Source organism: Argiope bruennichi, chromosome 5 (assembly GCF_947563725.1).
Source record: "Argiope bruennichi chromosome 5, qqArgBrue1.1, whole genome shotgun sequence".
Taxonomy (NCBI): domain Eukaryota; kingdom Metazoa; phylum Arthropoda; class Arachnida; order Araneae; family Araneidae; genus Argiope; species Argiope bruennichi.
The window spans coordinates 24,672,734-24,687,451 of record NC_079155.1 but is presented as its reverse complement, the minus strand read 5'-3'; the positions used below and the strand labels follow the sequence as shown (position 1 = coordinate 24,687,451).

General features: G+C 24.3%; 1 protein-coding gene across 4 annotated transcripts in view; it reads right to left on the bottom strand.

Moving 5' to 3' along the window:
- LOC129968916 (carnitine O-palmitoyltransferase 1, liver isoform-like) overlaps nucleotides 1-14,718 on the bottom strand; it is a 162,497-nt gene that overhangs the window by 3,878 nt on the left and 143,901 nt on the right. For all 4 annotated transcript variants that reach the window (XM_056083260.1, XM_056083258.1, XM_056083256.1 and 1 more), the window contains exons 7-20: nucleotides 14,316-14,393; nucleotides 14,061-14,165; nucleotides 13,872-13,956; nucleotides 13,681-13,795; nucleotides 11,736-11,816; nucleotides 11,169-11,244; nucleotides 11,006-11,053; nucleotides 9,818-9,925; nucleotides 7,007-7,032; nucleotides 6,321-6,386; nucleotides 4,889-4,973; nucleotides 4,252-4,416; nucleotides 1,556-1,690; nucleotides 339-527 (exon numbers count right to left, since the gene is read on the bottom strand). In XM_056083260.1, coding sequence (XP_055939235.1) covers nucleotides 339-527; nucleotides 1,556-1,690; nucleotides 4,252-4,416; nucleotides 4,889-4,973; nucleotides 6,321-6,386; nucleotides 7,007-7,032; nucleotides 9,818-9,925; nucleotides 11,006-11,053; nucleotides 11,169-11,244; nucleotides 11,736-11,816; nucleotides 13,681-13,795; nucleotides 13,872-13,956; nucleotides 14,061-14,165; nucleotides 14,316-14,393 — 1,362 coding nt within the window. The remainder of the gene's footprint in view (nucleotides 1-338; nucleotides 528-1,555; nucleotides 1,691-4,251; nucleotides 4,417-4,888; nucleotides 4,974-6,320; nucleotides 6,387-7,006; nucleotides 7,033-9,817; nucleotides 9,926-11,005; nucleotides 11,054-11,168; nucleotides 11,245-11,735; nucleotides 11,817-13,680; nucleotides 13,796-13,871; nucleotides 13,957-14,060; nucleotides 14,166-14,315; nucleotides 14,394-14,718) is intronic.

The window sequence follows — 14,718 nt, the reverse complement described above, 5'->3', positions numbered from 1 at the left end:
TTTTTTTTTATCTTTCACATTATCAGAGGATTCAATGAAATGTCACAATATCAAATAATTACATAAAGATTGAATGATTCATTTTATCAAAATCTAAGTTGAACAAATCTCTTGAAAATAAATAAAACTGTCAGTAAAAAAGAAAGAAGAGAGAAAAGAAGCATAATAACAAAAAAAAGGGAAGAAAATTTTAAGTTTTAATCCGGTTAATGAAAATAAACATTGACTACTTTATGTTAAACTAGTTTAGTTTTTTTAAAAAAATTATTATTTACTTATGAATTTTTATATGAATCATATCTACAGATGATATTTGAATATACATTCTGAATACATACTTGACTAGTGGAAAGTCTCCATGGTTCCCCTAGCACTTCTTTAAGGAAAGGAGACTTAACATCCAAGTGTTTAGAAAGAACATATAAACAAAATATATGCCTATCTACACCCTTGCCACACATAGCATTTATATAAGATTCTTGGTGTTTTTGACAAGCTCTTTGAAGGAGGGCTAATTTTTCTTTTGCCTTAAAAAATAACAAGATTTTAATCAACACAAGAAAAAATTAATTGGTTATTATTATAATTTTAATGGTTTATGAAATAATTTCAAACTTGGATGAATTTTAAATAAATAAATAATAATAAATAAAATAAGAAACACTTTGGACTGTGAAAATAAATTAACACAGGAGAGATATCATGAGCTTTTTTTTTTTTTTTTAATAATAGAATCCGAAATTTCAGAAAAACATTATAATGAAAATTATTGAAAAATATACATGCATTAAATTAAAAAGATGGTCCAACTTTTAATATATTTCAATTTGTATATGGAATTATTTTGTTTTTACTTGACAACAACAATTGCATGTTGAGAATATAATTTATAAATATATTTTATTTTTTATAATTATAAGTAATTAAAATCTAATAACTCCTAGCTGTATAAAAACTACAAGAAGAATTAACCAATTTCTTTTTTTTTGGGGGGGGGAGGAGGGGTAATGTCTATAATAATAATAATAATAAAAATTGAAACATCAATTTGCCACATAGTTAAAAATGAACTAAATAATTTAAATTTTAAGATGTGCATTAGCAAGAAGACATTATTTCATTTTGTAAACAGGACAATACATAAAAATAAGTCTTAAATTTTAGTATAGATGGCCTGCAATTTTTTATTTAATCCCTACCTACCTATACTGATTAAAAAATTCTAACTTTTCTTTTACAAAAAAAGTATTAAAAAAAACTTGGAAATATTTTACTAAAAATAATTTCATAATGTTTAGTTTTAATTTTTTCATAAAGTTAGCTCTTAGTTAAAATACAACAACTACAACAAAAATAACAAGCCCACATAATAATAAACATTCATTACAGCAATATTCTAAGAGTTTTGTGGATAAATGTCATAAATTATAGAAAATTTGATAAAATAATTTGATTCTGTAAAAAGCCTATAAATGATTCAGCATGCATTTAAAAAAGCAATATTCTTTTAATTGTTTGAGAAATAAAAGTAAAAAAAAAAAAAAAAAATACTTACTGGTAAATCAGGATTATCTACACTCAAAACAAAGTCACAAGATTCCATAGTTACTGGTCTAACAGTTTCTGTGCGTCCTTCTCTGAATAGCCGCATCATTGCTGCTTCATAAGTGAGATTGAAACAACCAGCATCCTAAAAAATTAAAAATATAATTTCACAAACTGCTTTTTAAAAAAATCAAATCAAAAATTTCTGAAAAGAAATTTAATTTTTTATTACTATCACTTATAATAATTTCATGTAATATGCTTCAAAAAGAAGTTGCTTATTTTATTTATTGATTGCAGTGCAACAAACATATATACTGTGGTTACATTATTTTGAAAATTATATCAAGCTTGAAAGGAAATCAAATTAAAATAAAACAGTGTGAAACCAACTGGACAGAAATAGTAGATGATAATTAACAAAATATTTGACTAGCATGAATTAAAATTTAAATTCAAGGAAAATTAATTCAATTACACAATTTTTTTTTCCTTTTTATCAATGAAGTAATCTTTAATAACAGATAAAAATATATTGATAAAGTAATAAATGTATACTTTTTAACCAACAATTTTATTTATTTCGAAAATAATTCAGTTACAATTTTTTCAGAGCATTATTTGAACAAAATTGCTAATGACATTTTCATAGTTACCTGGAAAACAGAGGAATTCTGTGATTTTAAATCAAAGGAAATTGCACACTCTCCATTGGATTTTAGAAAAATTAATGGACATAACAATATTTAATATTGATACAATTAGATAAGATATAATACATATAACAATCTCGATCCTAAAAAGACACTAAGCTTGCAGGACAGATGAGCCATCATGTGAATATTAGCCTTTTCTATAGTTCAATATACTTTCTTCTTTTTTTTTTGTTGTTTCAGCATAATTATATAACCTTTTTTTCCATCATACTAAAATATTGATTTTCTTTTAAGAATATCATAAATGATTTTCAATTTGGTTTTGTAACAAATGTAATAAAAACTTTGTATTTTATAATATAATGAACAAAATTAATTGATTTAGATAAAATGATTTTAATTCTTTCAATAATGCTTTGAACAATATAAATTTTCTTAATCTTTTGGAAATTCTATTTTTTTTTCCTTGGTCATATGCAGATGACTTTACATTTATTATATGGGATAATCTATAAAAATTGAAAATAATCTACAAATAATCAAGAACTAAACTCAGTGGCAAGACAGCCCATGTGGGCCAAGGCCTATAATGCCAATATCTGCTTTCTTGACCAAGGGCCCTGGGGTGCAAGGCATATGTCCCGGTTTGGTGGTCAGCCCAACGTAGAACCCCCAGTGTTTAGTTAACAAGCATGCTAGGTCTTCAGTCTATTGACCCACTGAAGGGATGAAAGGCTAAGTCGACCTTGCACAGCCCAAAAAAATAATCAGGATCTTCAAGATTTAAAATTATCTGCTTTATTTAATAAATGTCAAGCATTAAACTTTCAAATTATATATATGGAAAATGATGCTATTTTAGAGGAAATCCATTTTGAATTCACTAATGTAATGCTAAAATTTTTTAATACTGTACAATATTTAGACTTTTTTATAATAAAAAATTGACCAACTTATTTTTTTTTTATATTTTAACTCTTTACACTCAAGTGTCTCAATCACCATTCAAGATGGTGCATCATTTTAACATTTTATTTATTTATTTTTTAAAATTTTAATTGTTAAAAATACCTTAAGAATGTTAAAAAGATGTATATTCCTTTTTCAGGGAAACTCAACTTAAAACAGTTGCTTATTTTTATTTTTTGGTGTAATAAACAGATCCTGTATGAAGCAAATAATTATGCATTGAATTATCTTTCAGAGTGCAAAGGGTTAAATTGGCATCAAAGGGTATTTAATCAAACCATAAACTTTTACAATATTTTGGATTTCAAATGCAGAGCACCCAAAATGTAATTTTATTTTTAAAAAATAAAATTAAGATTACAAGTGTAAAAAAATAACATTAACTGATATTAGTTAAGTTTAATACACCCAATTCTTTATGAAATAATGATTCAAATTTTATCTACATTCTCTACATATATATGTAAATATATATATATAATTATTCTATATATTACTTTTGAAGTTTATATATCGAATTAAATAATAAATTAATTTAAAATTTAAAAATATAATATACTCTAAGAACCTATTGAAATCAAAAATTTTAAATATAAATATAAATTTCAGTGTATTTCTTTTAAATTGTGTTGAAAATAGCAAGATTAACTAAAATAAAATTCTGAAAAAGAGTAAAAAACAATTGAAAAATTGGTAAAAAAGTCATTAAAAAAATAAAATAGATATGCATTAAAAATATTATTTGCAAATTATTTTATATTCCTTGCAACATGAAAAATTTGAAATAACAATGTAATATTATTTCAAATTCCTTGCATAACTTTATACAAATATTAAAGGGAGAAAAATGATTCTCTGGCTACAAAATCTAATGGGTGATATATGTCATTTAAAAAACTGGAATAAGGTTTGGGGAACAATTCTCATTGGTTAAAAAAACACCACAAAATGTTATAATGAAATACAATTGGATTAATTATGGAAGTGAAATGTTATTGTCCTATAAATAGGATGCTAGGGACTAACAAGTTAAGAAACAAACTATCTACATTAGTGGAAACATATTTAAAATAATACTCACTCTGTAATATGCAAGCTGTAACACCATTTGGACAAATGCATCTGGACTAACTTTGCACTTTTTGATAAAGTTTTTTCCATAGTCAGAATGATAAAGAACTTGCAGATCTACTTCAGCAATGATATCTGAAGCAATTAGTGTTGAAGATCTTACCAAGTCGAGGCACTGAAATAAGAACAAAATAATATGATGAAAAATTCTATAGGATTACTTTTACAGCCAGAAAAGTACTAAGAAATTTACATTGGTAACTTTCTTCTTTTAATCTGATAAAAATGCTTTCTCTTTCCTACTTTTTGCAGCACATTTAAGACAGGTAAGAGTTCAAAATACTTCACAAAAGAGGAAATGTAAAAAGGAAAGACAAAAGGCATAATAAATAGCTACATTACTTTATGAAAATAGTAATCTATACTTTATCCAAGTAAGAAATGAAATTTAAATATCACTAGAAAGCAATTTCTACTTAAATTATAGATTCACAATTTATCACCAATGAATATTTGAAATGTTTAGATTCTATTTTATGTATAAGGAGATGACACTATTACCTTTTTAACAAAAAATAAATATAAACAATAATTAACAAATATAATAAGTAACAAATTAAATAATCAACCATATTTTAAATTCCTACCTCAGGATGTAGATCCCATTTTAGCCTGCTGGGAACAGGTGGTAAATCTTCAAGCTCACCAACAGTATTACCATCTTCTGTATACCTAAAATTTGTTATTATTTTTGTAAAGCAACAATATATCAAAAATTATTACACATTGAAAACTTTTGGATGAATTGATGAAGAAAGTTTAAAGAAACATATTTTGGAAAAAATTCATTAAAGATCTTCGATATTTTGAGCTAATCAATTCACATTGTACTAATACTAATAATGGAAGAAAGGTGATATCAAAGTTATTAATAGTATTTTAATATTTCTACATAGTTATTTCTTTCCATCTGTGCCCACATTTTCCTTTAAAATTACACAAAAACATTTATTTTTCATTAAATTAGGAATAATATCCATTTTAAAGCTAGACAGATTAATTTAGGACAGATGAAATTCAAACAAGCATCTCATATTCGAAGTAAGAAGATGTTAGGTTCTAATAGATTTAATGCACACAAAGTCTGTATATATAGTAAACCTTTGGTAGAATCAGGTTTTGAACCAGTAATAATATATTTTTTAAATATTAAAATTCAGTCTTTTTCCTAGAACAATCTACAGCAAGAAATTTTTTAATTGTGATTGTGCCCTATTTCAGTAAATAAAGGCAAAGAAATTTCTTTAATTGACAGAAAAAATTCCTTAATCATATTAGACAATTTATCTTGGATGAATTTCTTAATCAAATAGTAATTACTGTTTTTCAAAGTAATGATAATTTTATTAAAAAAAATGACAGGAATAAAAATAGTATATAAAAAGATAAGAGACCTGTCACTTTCATGAGATAATGGATGCAGTGAATTTCCAAAAACAATTCTTTATTTACAGATTTTTGCATTAGATAAATGCAGAAGAAAATTCTGGGTTTGTTTCTTTTATTTAAGTAATTTTCTTAAAAGAAATTGAAAAATGATCTTTATAAAACTATACTTTAAACATTTTATATGCATACTTTACAATAACATAAACAAAAGCTGTTCCTTTAAGTGTCAATATTGCTAATGAAAAAGCAATAATGCTCTAATGCTACATATGCAGATTGCCAAGAAAGTATTCATTTCTATTACTTTATGACTAAAACAATATTACTCTGAATTATATTTTAAATGCATCTTCTAATAAAACAGCTAATGATCTTAGTTCATAAAGTTTTATTTCTTTCTTTTACAAACTAAAGGATTTAAAAAAAAGATATTTTATGAAAGGTGTCAACAATTTGAATTAGAACATTTACAACAATTTGTATTTGAAGAGATAAATAAATAAGAAAAATTGTTAGATTCAAATTAAACAAATCTCCTTCAATTTATTTATTTTTAATATAAAGTTATTTTTCAAAAAAAAACATAAAGTTATTGGATAAGATTAATTAATATATAAGAATATGACATACTTTAATTGGGTTACTTCCATTCCAATACAAAATTCCCAAAAATGGGACATTATAGGAGAATCGCACCTGAAAATAAAAAGAAAGTCACATTACTTATTTAAGCTGCTTCTTTTACTATAACATTTGAGATAAATATTTGAAACAACTTGAGAATTATTAGCAAATTAGATAGAAAAAATATCAAAATTTTATCAAATAAAACACAAGCTGATCTGAAACAAACATTCTTTGTGTTCTTGCATTAGCAATTGATAAATTACAATCACACATTAAATTATCCTATCTTTAAACTTATATGCTAAAATGATGTCATAGTCACAATATGAAAATTGCATAAAATCCATAAATATCGCAATGTGTTCTTATAATTCTTGCACATATTAAAATGGATTTGCTAATTCAATAAAAGAGAAAACAATGCTATCAAACCATAGAAAGAATACAAATGAAATAAGTTGAACACCTGCATAAATAAATAAATAAAATTTAATAATGAAAATAATTTTATTTAAGATAAAATTAATGAGTTGAAATTTTCAAGGATATGACTATTCATATCTATTTACTATAAAGCTCCAGTGGGGGGGGGGAAATTATAAAGACTTATTGGAAGCACATTAAATTAGGAATAATTTAGATTAGGCAGGGGAATTAACTAACAATAATTATTTATAATCATAACTTACCATGAATGTTCACAGTTGCATCCCAACTAAAAAAAAAAAATAAGATTATGCAGTAGAAACAGTAATAAATTTAAATGTTTTAAGAGTTTAACCTATAATATTTTAAAGAACAAAGTAAATTTCACCATATGCAATTACTTCACTAAATCAAAACTATCTTTATATTAAACTGATTTAGAAATATTTTATTTAATGAGCCGAGATTTATTAATGAATTTATTTAAATAATGAGATTTATTTAATGAATAATTTAATATACAGTTTATAATTATTATTCCTGTTAAAATGAAAAAGAAATAAATTTAGAAAACTCAATTTCAGGAATAACAGTTACTTCCAAAAAGAGAAATGCTATACAGTTCTTTAAGTACACCCTTTCCTTAAAGAATGAAATAAATATCACAACATGCAAATACTTCATTAAATCAACCATATCTTCATATTAAATTGATTTAGAAATATTTTATTTAATAATCAATATATATTTTTTCTTTTCCCATTAAAATGCAAAAAGGAACTAAATTTGGGAAAACTGAACTTCAAATATAATTATTTCCAGAAAGAGAAATGCTTTACCTTTCTTCATTTGATTAAACGAACTGCATTATTTAATTACAAATTATACTTAAATTCCAAAATATGTTCCTAAAATGGAGACCTTGACATAGAATTCATCACTTCTCCCTTTTTTAAAAATCATACGAAAAAATATCCGTTGCCTATTGATCATATGCGTAATTACCTATTCTTGCCATTCTGTTTCAGCAGTAAATTTAACTATTTTGCACTGATGATTAAACTGATAAGGAAGCAAAACTGCCTAAATAAAAATTGCAAGTTTATTACAAACTAATTCAGGATGGCTACAGAAACTGAAAAAGTTTCCCTAAATACACTTGCAACATTTCCCTGACTTACAACCACCATTTATATTAGTCTCTTGACTTTCTACCTACTTAAAATCACTGTATATGTACAACATTCATTATTAAAACAGTATATTACCTTTCTTATATAAGAAAAAATATTGGTCAAACAAATACTTTTCACAAAATATTTTGTTTCTAAAATTGCAAAATAATTCTAAAAAAAGATCAAAACTAATTCTTGCAACACACGTTAAATTATCTTATATTATTACGACCTTTGCTCAAGGTTTTAAAAAACAGTTTGATACACTAATTAGTGCTTTTTGCATAAATATTAGAATTAAAAATTACAGCATAAGTATAAAAATAGCATGATTATAGACACTTAATATATATTTCAGCAAAGATTTAAATAAATAAACAAACAAAAACTTTTCCAAAATATAACTTCAAATTTTTTATCTTTTAACAAATCATAAAACAAAATTATTTGCTCTAATAAAAAAAAATTATGTTTTTATACATGAATAATTTTTTTTAAAAATTCAATTTACTATTACAAATAATGTTAGATGTAGGATACTAATCTAAATATAATAATGCTAGTAACAGATAACAAATGCTTGCCTGTTAAAGTTAAAATGCAAAAAATTACAAATAATTAATCATTAATTTCAAAATTGAATTATCAGTCATTAGATATCAATAAAAAATGCTTGGTTTTAAAACAACATGTCCTACTTTAAATGAATAAAAAAAAGTTTTAATAACTTCTTTTCGGAAAATTTTGAGGATTGCAATTTCTTTCTCAGCTCTTAAACTCTTTGAAAGATCAAGAATTTATTTTTATTTATTTATTATTATTATTTTGTTTTTAATTCTTTGAGCTGATACACTGTGTCTCCTTTTCAAATTTTCACTTATTCCATTTCTTCTTACTTTTTCTCTTTATACTCTTCATATTTGGGTAGTGAATTCTTCAAACTTGTAATCAATTACTTTGACACTTCAAAATTACTTACTCCACTATTTGCTTGAATGCTGTTACAAACAATTCTTCTTGCAATGTGCATTTGTTATTTTTTCAGAGACAATCTTTATTGATTGAAAATTCTCTTTGTAAGGATACTTTTTCATTGTAAAAGTAATGTATTCTCGTTAATGATACAGCATCAGTGAAAGGTTTTGAGTAAAGAGCGAATCTTACTAAAATTTATTTACTCTTTGCACATTGCAAAATGAAATAAAATGAACTTACTTCCAGTAAGTTTCATTAGGATTGCTCTTAGAAATATTCATAAACTTATCATTCTAATTGTAAAGAAATTCTAAAAAGCTTTCATATCCTTCAAAGAAAGCTGATCAGGCTGTAGTTGCAATGATCATTTTGGTGTCATTAACCTTTGGATGTGCAGAAATGATAGCATAAAATGCTGTTGTTGGCATTTCCCCCTTGATTTTAAATACAAATTTCCCTTATTCTTCCTGATTCCCTGTTCTGTTTCCATCCTGTAAGCAAAGAGGACAAGTGTCTTCTGTCTGATTATAGATCTATATTAATTGTAAGAAGTAGGTTAAAACTTTTTTTTTAATGATTTTAATCAAACTTTTTCTTCTTAGTTCAGTAGTATATAGAAACAGCATTGAAAGATATGGATTAAAGTTCAAGCATTCCATAAAGATTGATTTAAAGTACTAAATTTAATGTTGACTGAAAATGGACGTGAGAAAAGATTGACTTCCAAATAATAATTTAGAGTAAAAAAGTAGAAATTTGAAGATAAAGATACATGGAACAAAGTGGACTTTTCACACTTACAAGTTAATTATTGTTCTAAATAATAAAAAATTAAAATTTATTTATATAAACATTAATATTATTAATTTGCTATATCAATGAAACTGGTTTATACATTTTCAAAAATGTAAAATCAATACATACTCGACCATTTTTGGATACAACAATATTAAATGACTTGTCCAACCATAAATTGTAACCTTTTCCATGAAGAACAGCTTGAGAAAATTTGTTTAATTTTGAAGGATCATTCTATTAAAGACAAAGACAAATTATATGTATAAATTATGTCATGTATAATTAGAATCAATATATATATATTATATATATACGTAAAGAATCAACATATTTTATTAGCAAAAATTCAATTCAAAATTTGAACAAAAATAAAAAAATTATCAAATACTTCAAAGTTTGGATGACTGCGATTTTACAAAATTCGAATTACATACAACTTCAGATATAAAATTAAGACAAACAAAGAGCTAAAAGGCACACAAATTTCTTTTCATCAGCTACATCTAAAACCCTTTTTATGCAACTTTAATATTCAACTGAAATTTTATTTGTAATAGATATTTAATATAATTCATAGGTGTAAAACTTTTAAAATATATTTTAAGACCTGAATATTCTGTAGTAAGAATCATTTCTTAATGGGTTTATCCTTTAACAAAGAATGATAATATGAACATATTAAATATTTTCAATCTTTCAAAGCTAATATTTTACAGAAAAAATAACAATCCATAAACATTTAAATATGCAAAATGCTGCATGAATAAAACTAATTTGTAATGTATGCTTGAGTGCAACCAAAATCACCAACTAAAATCTACTAATTCAAGAGGCACATTAATAAAAATAAGAAATAACTTTCAGAATTGCAAAGACAATTTTATAAATATTGTTTGAATTTTTAATAAGAAAGTGATTAAGTTTAAAAGAACACGTATAATATAAAAAAATGATATTGCAAAAATTTGAAACTCTAATTTCCAATCGCTAACTTAGGATGTTTTATGCAATCTTTGAAACATTGATATTTCATGTAATCTATGAACAATTTATTAGAATCAAGAATATGAAGGTTTTAAAAGTTAAATATATAAGGCAGTAAAATTACAGATGAGTAAAGAATGGATTATCACCAAATTTTAAGGTGCTGGAAAATACATATTAATAATCTTATATATTGATAATATATATATTTTATATACAATACAATACGTTATATATAAAATATATATTAATTATCTGACTTCTCTTTTTAAAAATTGTATATAATTAAAAAGGAGGAAAAATGCAATGGAATTTATCTAAAATACCTACTGCATCAAAATCTAATTCTTCATCATATAGCACCAAGAAAAATGCAGCCTGCAAATAACAAAAGATGTAAAGTTTTAGATATTTAAATGAGATAAAAAAAAATAAAGCCAAACATCTTCATAATTTAAATAAATAAAAACAGCATAAAAGGAAATACTCATACATCTTCTATAGCTTTAAGAGATGCCTTGTTTAATCCTTTATTAAAATAAGTTGTTCTGGCATTTGCCCATACTGTTCTGAAATTAAATTAAAAAAAAACTAAATTAATGAATTTAATATAAAAATTAATTATGTCAAAATACAATTATAACACATAATTAATAGATTGATCACAATTAAAATATCTCTGTTCATCATTAGTGAATATAAAGAAAGACATCATAATAAAGCATTTTTTGTTTAGTTTTGTGCAATTTATTTTTCTTATTTCTGTTGTTACTGTTAGCATTCTTAAATCCTAAAATGTTTTTTCTCTGGTTCTTTGAAACAGAGAAAATGAATTAATTTTAATCAACCTTATAATAATTAAATAAAATACTTTGATTTGTTTCATAATTTGATTTTGAATAAGTCCTTCTTATTTTAATTATTCAATAATGAATAAATATCTTTTTAAAAAAAACTAAATACATTAGTGATACAATTAAATATCTTAAGACAAATATTTTAAAACTATTTTCAGCAGGAATTATAATTACAGCAATATTTGTCAGAAAGTACTAAATACCTGTGATTAGCAGTGAGAGCTGCAAGGTGGTGTTCTCCAGGAGCTGGAACACTAGTATCATCCAAAATTTGTTGAAGCTGCCTAAACAGCAGAAATACCAATTTTAAAATTAACTATAAATTTGATTAAACTGAAAGTTAGCCACGTTAAAAATTTCCTGTATAAAACAATAAATTATACAAAATATAGAATATGATTTTGTATTTCATCACTCAAAATTAACCGCTTACTGATCTGAGACAATAAATATTAGAAATAAAGTTATATATACATTTCTGATAATAGCAATTGGAGAAAATGCAAGTTTATTTTATTTTCATGTGTAAATAATTGAAAATAAGTGATTTACATATCCAATGTAATATATAGCGTAGAAATCAAATTGGCCTTATTAATAGAGAGAACGATTTTTACTAATAGAGTTCTTACTGCTTTAACTACTGTTCTTACTAATAGTTCCGCATTATGCTGACCACCTAACTGGGATATATGCCTTACACCCCAAGGCCCTCGGTCAGGAAAGCAGATATGAGCACTATAGGCCTTGGCCCATATGGGCTGTCATGCTACTGACTTTAGTTTAGTTCTTATAAATAGTAAGAACAGTAATATATATAAGATTTGTCTTTCTTTTTACTTGAAAGAAAGACAAATACTTATATATTGCACTTAAAATATACTTCACACTATAAAAAAGACATTATAGAAGAAACAAGAAATACATAGATATATATTTATAATTTTTGCTTTTATAACCAACACTGAAAAAAAAAGATTTTTCTTTTTCCCCTTGACAATGCTTAGAACATTTAATGTGCTTTCCATATGCAATGCCTCAAACTAGTAAAAGATTTACAACCGAATTTTATGAAACATTGGGAGATAAACACATTGATATAAATGTGTTATGTCTATTCATAAATTGTAGGGTTAGAAGGAAAATTTCAAATATATGTAGCTCAAATTTTATGCTGAAAGCATAAAAAAATTTAAATTTCCTAAACCATGCAATGCAATTTTCAATCACAACTTTCAGTCTTACTTTTTGATTATTAATTCAATAAAAAATTAGAAGGGTATAATTTTGTTTATTTTTTTAATTTCAATATGTTTTCCTCCCTTCTCCTCTGCAGATTCTATATGTCCATAAAGCAAACATTATGGCAGAGATGCATTTTTATTTCTTCCCAAATTTTATAAAATAATTAAAACTTGATAAGATTTGTTTAAAATAAAAAAAAAAAATTTGATACTCCTATTCAGTTTTCAATAATAATAATCGCATCTCTTAATAAGTTGTTTTTTCAAAGAAATGAACAGATAAAAGTCTTATCATATTTCTAGGCTAAAAATTTTTTTTTAATAAATTGTATAATATCCCACAAAATGTATTTAAAAAACTTTAAAACTGGATTCATATTTTACAATTTAAATTATTATTGAATCTTTCAAATTTGTACATTCAAACACCAGATAAAATACTATACTTCTAAGTTCACATAAGGAAACAAAAAACATTTTATTAAGCTTAGAAAAAATGATCTTAAGTAAACATTTATGCAAGCAAAGGCACATAATTCTGGTTGAATACAAGAAAGGAATTTTAGCTTCCATACAAATAGAAAGACAAATTAACAAAACCTATACTATCATCCGAATAAAAGATATCATGCATTTATGATAAAAAAAAAACTATATATAAAAATAATTTGAAATCTTAATTTATAAGAAATGAATTAAAACAACAATTACTTTTAATATCAAAAATACTAATTAGTTTTAATATATTATTTTTTTTATTATAAATCACACTATATTAACTGAGGTTGGGGCTCAAAAATGTGAAAAGGCAAAGCTTAGATAACATTTTATATGTTTAAATGCATAGAACATGAAATGTTTTAAGGAAATTAAAGTTGTTAAAAAAAGTGTATGAATATTTTACCATTGCAACTCTACTGGCTTTAACAGACGCCTGTTATTATAGAGCATTACTTTGTAGTATCTTCCTCTATGATAGACAGCAATATGTTGAGAGTCAGATAAATGCACAACACGATCTGAAAATAAACATCAGATATAAACTCTGAAAATAAGTAAATAACAGAAAATCAAAAATCAATTAAAATAAATTACCTTTCTCTACATCAGGAACACGAGTAGTATTAAACATTCGTTCATATTGCCAAGCACACAATGGAATGAAGTTTTGAATTGTTACCTGCATTATTAGAAAAAAAGACATTTAAAATTTATTAATCAGAAGCATAAAATAATATAAAATGACAGAAGAAATTATTTTTCAATGGTTATCAAATAACTAACTGGTTTCAAGGTCTGTGTATTGAGAAGTTTTCGGAAGGTTAATGCAGCATAGATGAAATTGGCAGCTCTTGCTACTTGATTTGTTGTAGGAAGTGGCATGTAATCCTAAAAAGAAAAAGAGGGGAAAAAATTAACCATGATATAACATTTATTTTAAAAATATAATTGATGCCTTTACTAATTAAAAAATATTGAAAAATATAAATAAGTATGTAGTAAGGAGGGTATGTTAATGTTTTATGATAGGAAACTTACTAAGCCATAGCAATTACTGTAGACTAACAAAGGTGCACGTCCACTTAAATATACATAATCCTCCCACCAATCAGTAACCTACAAGAAATAGAAATTCATTTTAAAAACACAATGAAATTTCAGGTTTTAATTTATCTTTAATTTCATTTATAAAATGTCATGTAGCATCAATGGGGCCAAAAATCTCACTTCAAAAATAAGAAATAAATAGAATTATAAACAAAAATTGAGTTACAAAGTGTTTAATATTAGATAACCCTCTATTTTACATGAAAAATACAGTGCATTATTTTAATATTAAATACATATACAATAAATATTTTTGTTTGATTTAATTATTTAAATTAAATGACAGAAAAGGTAAAATAAAACACAAAAATTTTTTTCATAAAGGAGAAATATT